Source organism: Lactuca sativa, chromosome 8 (assembly GCF_002870075.4).
Source record: "Lactuca sativa cultivar Salinas chromosome 8, Lsat_Salinas_v11, whole genome shotgun sequence".
Classification (NCBI taxonomy): Eukaryota; Viridiplantae; Streptophyta; class Magnoliopsida; order Asterales; family Asteraceae; genus Lactuca; species Lactuca sativa.
The window spans coordinates 106,709,226-106,716,701 of record NC_056630.2 but is presented as its reverse complement, the minus strand read 5'-3'; the positions used below and the strand labels follow the sequence as shown (position 1 = coordinate 106,716,701).

Genomic DNA, 7,476 nt, shown 5'->3' with positions numbered 1-7,476 from the left:
CGAAGCGAAAAAAACGACGTTTGGTGCCCGAAAAATAGAAAATAAAAAATTCTGTAGCTAATCCGCCGTAGCTAATTAGCTACGGAGTAGCTACGGATTTTTCTTATTTTTGATTTTTCGGGCATTAAACATCGTTTTTTTCTCTTCGTTTTTTCCCACCTCTATTATACATGATTATCTTTATTTTCAACAACTTATAGTTATTAATAATGTTCATAAAGTTGTTTGCACCTTTGAGATCCTTTACTCATTTAATGGTTTAATATTGTATCCGTAGCTATTCCGTAGCTAATTAGCTATGGAATAACTACGGACTTGCATCCGTAGCTATTCCGTTACTAAATTAGGGTGTCCAATTCTGTAGCTAATCCGTAGCCATTTCGTAGCTAATTAGCTACGGAAATTTTCCGTAGCTATTATCCGTAGGAAAGCACTCTTTTTTCTAGTAGTGTTTAATTAGTAGAGTGGTGTACTTGATAATATTTATAAGTTATAAAAATAAAATATTCTTAAAATATACTTTTTACGATAAAAAATAAAATAGAATTAAGAATAAAATGCTATTTACTCTATTTTTATATATCGTCCATATCTTTATTTTTAGGGTTCACATAAGAGTCATGGATGGGACGTAGGTGCACGTGGTTCTCTTCATTATTGCAAGTTGTACCCTCATGCGACGTGTTTCCTTCCAAATTGCCATATGAATATATGATTGCTTTCCATTAATATCTCATCCAATTTCCCATAATGTCAATCATTGGACTTTACTTGGATATTTTTGGGAGGAGCGTTTTAAGCATTTCTTTCCAAAAAATGAATTCTTTCCACGCGGTGATCTCCTTTGCTTTCTTCTTGGCTGCAGCCCATACGGTTTTCATCTCTACCGATGTTATCATGCATGGTGGCCTTCGGCTGTTTGCATGGTCGGAAGTCCCATAGTCATAGCCGGATCTTCATATTATTGACGTTGTTCATCCGACATGATCATATCTTAATTAACTACCCTTGCTATTATTATTATTTTTTGGATTTTTAGAAGGGATAGGGTCCAAGACAGCTTCTAGGAGCGAAAATAATTTAAAATAATAGGATAACAAAAACTGGAAAGGAAAAATGATAGAAATACACAACAAAACATGTTTTTTAATTTTTTAAAACGAAAAATGAAAATTCAAAAGTTTTAACCAATGTTTTTTTTTTGATTTTTTTTTCAGTGTATACTGCAAAAACTTTTCCAAAAAAACTAAAAATAATTTATGCAACCAAACACAATCTAAGACGTTGTACTAAAAAAGATAACTCTTGAAACGATTTTGAGTGAGTGTTCTATACGTGTAAGGAATATATATTAATTTTCAGTTATTGTTAGTGTGGTGTTTGCTTTACAACTATACATGTATCATGTATGACTATACAAAACTCGTTTTTTTACAAACTTGCTTTGTAAAAGATAAAAACAAACTTGTTTTGTAATAGATTATACAGATAATCACAGTAACTACTGAGCTCAAATGCTCAATAATCACAATAACTACTGAATTCAATAATCAAATTTGGTACCTTTCTCTTGCATGACAATATGTTGATGTCATAATACAACCTATTCTAATAGTGTTGTATTTCGTTGTACTACATACAATTTGTATGTGCTTTTCGTATTTATGCAGCATTTTTTATTGCTTTTGCCTGTTTATTATTTTATCATTTATGTGAGTTCCGAAAATTACTACAATATTAGGAAGTTATTAGATTGTTACACATTTTATTAGGAATGTTTCCTAGCTAACCATTAGGAATTAGAGTATGATTAAAACCATTAGATTCACTCCTTCATCATATTTTTCTCTTTTCTTCCCTTAGGCGATTTAATCGTTTTTTTTGTACTCCCTTCACATTGTCGGAATTCAAGATCTTAAATTGTGGGTTTCCACTCAAATTTTCTTGTCTTATTCGTGTGTTTAGTTTTCCACCTTCTTGGGTACGACGAAACATCACAATTCTTATTTTATTCATACTAAAAAGTAAAAACATCTCATTACAATGCACATTACACAACCTCATATTTTGGTGATATATTTGTACACCGATATGAAGAAAAAGAAACATACAAAAAAAACAGCCCTAGGTAAGAAACAAAGTAAGCACTCAATTGCTAGAAAAAAAACAGAATAAAAGAAGAAGAGGCCTAGTTATAACTATGATGCTACCATCAAACCTAACATAAATCATTCTTATATGTATAGAAAAATAAATATAGGGATATGTTACGTACGTTACATCTCTCATAAATTTACAACACACCCTTTGGTAATTGGTAATTGGAGTAAGTAGATTTATTTTATTTCACATACTCATCGGACTTTGAGAACCATTTAAAGCAGATATTGCTGTCTCTATCTGTATTTTCAGAAAATCTGTCTCTTCCTCATCGGCCTGTTACACAAGGTATGTAAAAATTATATACTTATTATATGACCAAAATTAAGGTGTATAAAGTCAAAATACATGATCTAAGGTCGAATAAAGTCAAGAGGCTCCGTCAAATTTGAATATTTGTCAAAAAAACAATGTGTTTTTCATTTATGTTATTGGTTAAAAATATTTAAAAAAATATATATATAGGTCATAGTCACTTTGAACGTTTACTAATTATTACGTATAATTTATATTACACTAAACAATAATGGATAAAGAGACAACTGGAATAACCGCTTTCGCGGATTAACTATATTACATCGGCACTAAGAAACTGTATTTTATGCATGTTTTTTTTTGTTATATATAAACACATTAAAATATAAACTATGTAAGAGAAGAGCAATAGTATATATACTTTAAAATTATTTAATTGAGATTTTCATAGTTAATAAATCTTTTTGGAGGTAAATCTAAGATAACACGTCATAATGTTTCTTTTGTGAATACATATTTACATGACTATAAGAAGATATTCCACTTTTATAAAATTGTAAACAAATTTGTAAAAGATTATGTAGACGTAAGCACAATAACTACCGAATTCAATAATTAATCAAATATGGTACCCCTACCATTACCTTTATTACGATTATTATTATTATTTCAAGTAATCATGTTGATATAGTCTATTACATTTCTATTTTCTTCCGATTTATATACTTATCTTTATTATTTAAAAAATAGAGCGTGACTCTCTCATTAACTTCTCTGAAGAAGAAAGACGTATTTAATTTAAGATCCGACAAAATAGATAAAATGTTGTTGTATTTAATGTATGCTACTTTATAAGAAAATATCATTCATATGATGCTAAGAATAAAAATCTAGTTAACAAATATTTTCCTAAAACTATATAATTAAATAAATATAAAATTTATACAGACATGATAACATATCTAATTATTTATTTCTTAAGACAACTCTCTTCCCAGATTTTACGGAACACTTCGATTTTTTAAATTCTTTGATTCTTGTTATTATTGTAAAAATTATAAGATACAGACTTTCCCTTTTTTAAATCATTTAGAGCCTGCGATTTCACTAATTTTTATTAACCTCGTACAAACTCTCTGGGGATTTTTTATTTACTTTTTTTTTTTGTTGTTTTTGTTAAATATTGATTAAAATTATTATAAAAATATGTTATAGTGACTTTAGACAACACCCTGACCAGTCAACATGAAGAGAACCGACTAAAAGCCAAGAAAGCAAAACAAACAAAAAGACAACTTAGAATCTATATATATATATATATATATATATATATATATATATATATATATATATATATATATATATATATTTGTTTCCACTTTTTTTTAATATCAAGTTACATTCATAGCGAACAATAATATATAAATCCATTTTATTTCATTATTTTGACGTTTTTGAGCTACGTATGCTAATACATACTAATCTTTATAATGATCTTTTTGAAGTGTTTTAAATGCACCAGATATTTAATTATAAAAATTAAAAAAAAAAACAAAATCTTCGCTAAATGTTAAAGTAATAGTATGTATTTAAAAAAATATATTTATAAAGATATAATATTCTCTACCAATCAAACTTATACGACTAACGACTGTATTCATCATCTTTAAAACACCACCTAATTTCGATTGTTTTCATCCATTCATTATTTCATATTTGAACAATCGGCTAATTAACAATAATGCACCATTTACTTATTTAGTGGTAATCTTTACAATCTTATCATAATATTATAATTATTTATTTTTTTAATTTTGTGCTTATCGGATAATTATTTTAATATTGTTATTTATGTCTTAAAGATTCTATAATCAATTAAAGTTTTTCTTATCATGTTATTAATATTTTTATTTAACTAAAATACCATAAATAATGATGTTCATATTTTTGTTATTAAAAATTTATTACATGAAATCGAGAGTCTATTATCTACTTTTATATTTATAATTTATATTTTAATTTGTTTTGTTTTTTTTATTATCAAATTTTAGTTTAAATCAAAGATTTTAACATTTATAATTTTAAAAATATTGGTACTGGAGCTAATTTGGCAATTGGGTGATCACATGACTTTTCTATTAATAGTTTTTAAAACATTAATTAACCAACTTAAAGTACAATATATATTTTTAAACATATTAAGTTATTCAACGTTATGAATCCACTTATCTGTGTTAATAACAAACTAACTTATTAAAAATGTCATAGATAATCCAAACATTGATTTTCAATGTTTTAAAAATGATTATTTAACTAGGGTATATTTGTTCTTATTTTATTTGATAAATTTATAACTTTTCCAAATGAAATGGTTGAAAAAAATGTATTGAAAATATTGATAAAAAAATAGAATTATATTGGTTTTATCGCAATTAGTTCTTTCCCGACATAAACTAAATGTTATATAAATGGTATTAAAATAAATGTTATCTTATCTAAAGATAAAATATGGATTTCTTATTATATTGATAAGTTCCTATATTATATTATTAATTTAAAAAAGATGTTAATAAATAAAATTAATAGTATTTAAATAGCTTTAGTTTGCTTTACTAATGTTTTATTAAAAGTTCTATTATAAATAATCCAAATAATATAATTTATTCTCATATTATATTATATTATCATTGATTGATTTTGATTCATATATTGTTTCTAGTGAATAAAAGGAAGTGAATCCTTTTACGTGGGTCCATTTAACACCATTCTTACAACTTTAAAAAATGAAATGTTACACTCTTTAAGATAACCAATAAATAGAAGAAGAGACTATACTTTTATGACCAAATTATTGTAGGGATTTACTTTTTATTTATTTTTGAGGTAAAAGAAAAAAAAACCATGTTATCTAAAATATTAGTTATGTTGTTTTTCTATTATGTAGAAAAATAATATATTTTTGCAGACTAAACTTTTTTTTGTAAAGATTTATATAAATTTAAACAAAAATTATAACACCTACTATATATAAGAAAGCTAGGTTTCAGAATCAGACTAATCAGAACCAAATAAACTTATTGATATATAAAAACTGAGAACCAAATTTTTTTTATATATTCGTTACTCATTGGACTCAAATTTTTTGGGTTCTAATAAGTATTTGCTCATCCTACGACTAATGATTAAACAAATATGAAGCCTCCCATTCCAACTAAAAGATCAAATTTTGGCATCCCTTCCACTACTTGTTACATAAAATATAACTTTATTACACTTATTATTTAAAGCAATTAAATCCAAATTGATATATTTTAATAATTTTCTGTTTTATTCCAATTAATATACTTATCTTTATAGTTTAGAAAATAAAGCACGTTTCTCACATTAAGTTCTCTGAAGAAGAAAGACGTATTAAATTTGAGATCTGAGAAAATAGCTAACATAGCATGTATTATTTAATGCATGCTACCTTAAATTATTCAAATAATTGATGTTGAGATTTTGGTTATAGTTATTTTTATTTTTATTTTTTTTATTATTATTATAAAAATAAACTTAGATATTGAAAAAGATAATAAAATGAAAATAGTTTTTTCGAAAAAAAATTATTTATTATATATATAAAGAAAACAATAAATATTTGAATGATACGAAAAAAAAGAGGTACCTGGATAAAGAGAGTGTTGAAAAGCATTTCAGAGAAAACCGACATATTAGCAGTGACAATCTTGAGCTTCAAAGATTCAAACACTTGACAAAGCTTCACAATTGTGTCTCTTCTTTTGCTACATTTTAAGTTCACCAACACTGTCTTCTCTCCCACAGATGACACGCTTAACTGTCAAATCCACCATTAGTTGTTTCTTTTCAATGATTCAAAAAAATATCAAAACAATACCAAATGTTCATCTGTATCAAATCATTATTCATTACTTACTTCTAGGACTTCAATGGGATACGATCTCGATCCACTTGGATCCAAGGCTTGCACAAGTCTTTTCTTATTTGATCTTTCCGTTGGCATAAACCCGGCTTCTTGACCGAAATCCAAATTTTCGGATTCTAATTTTTCAGCCTCGAGTTGGATCAATTCGGCTTGGATTGTTCTTTCTTGATCGTGTAATATTTGAATATATTCAATCGCATCTTTAATTATTGACGCCTTATCCATCTATGAAATGGAAATATATAAAAAAAAAGTCGCAGATCATGATCATACTGAATGAAGATTGTTGAAGAATCGAAAAAGTAGACGTACGTAGAAACTACTGGAAAAAAATGCATTATATGGAAATCGAGAAATATAATTACGTGAATGATTATTAAATTAAAAGAGGCAACGTGTAAGTGGAGGCAGCATATATTCTATAGATTTAAAATAATTTAATCAAGTGTGGAGGATCACACCTTACTAATCTTAGGGACCACTGCTCTGAGAGCGAAAAGCCTATCATTGAGCTTCTTCCTCCGATTCCTCTCGGAGACGATGTTTTTGGAGGCGGTCGCCGACTGAGATCCGTCCGGCGAGCTGGAGTCGTAGTAACTGGAAAGCGTTTCTTCCAATCCGCCCCAACTATACATATATAGAATTTGGTTAACAGATAAAGAGATTGAATCATAATCAGAGATCGAAAACGCACAAGAAGACTGAAATTACCTATTATAATCTTCGGTTTGGAGTAAGGATTCCCAATAGCTTCTGTTGTCGCCATGGTTTTCCATGGAAGAATTTGAATAGCTAAAGAGAGAGAGATTGTTGTGGTCTGAGTTTTGGGAACCAGGACTCCAGGAGGCTAGATGCTATGCTAGTATGCTATTTGTGTGAGGCGACAGGCAGATTATTTATACGGAAATTTTTGAAAAGTTGTAATAAATATTATTATTATATTTTTTTCTTTTCATTTCATTTTCATACTCTTATTTATTTTGTTATATATAATTTGATTTTGTGGTTATTTTAAAAACTTATTTATTTTGTTATATATAATTTGATTTTGTGGTTATTTTAAATTAGTTTTTTTATATATAATTTTATAGTTTTTTCATTTTATTAATTGATTT

The 7,476-nt window shown here is 26.9% G+C and overlaps 1 protein-coding gene across 1 annotated transcript; it reads right to left on the bottom strand.

Annotated features, from left to right (window-relative positions):
• Positions 1-1,982: 1,982 nt before the first annotated feature.
• LOC111896813 (transcription factor bHLH35) lies at positions 1,983-7,232 on the bottom strand. The gene is made up of 5 exons (XM_023892803.3): positions 7,073-7,232; positions 6,823-6,988; positions 6,353-6,586; positions 6,083-6,253; positions 1,983-2,436 (listed from the first exon to the last, which is right to left on the bottom strand). Exons 1-5 carry the CDS (start codon positions 7,135-7,137, stop codon positions 2,347-2,349), a joined length of 726 nt encoding a protein of 241 aa, XP_023748571.1. The 5' UTR covers positions 7,138-7,232; the 3' UTR covers positions 1,983-2,346.
• Between the last annotated feature and the right edge of the window lie 244 nt (positions 7,233-7,476).

Bases quoted from the DNA above. Each gene is read 5' to 3' on its own strand.
- LOC111896813 (XM_023892803.3), bottom strand. From the start codon at position 7,137: ATGGAAAACCATGGCGACAACAGAAGCTATTGGGAATCCTTACTCCAA. The intron at 6,989-7,072 runs GTAATTTCAGTC...ATATATGTATAG, and splicing joins CAAACCGAAGATTATAATAG to TTGGGGCGGATTGGAAGAAA. The intron at 6,587-6,822 runs GTGTGATCCTCC...TCCATTTCATAG, and splicing joins TGGTCCCTAAGATTAGTAAG to ATGGATAAGGCGTCAATAAT.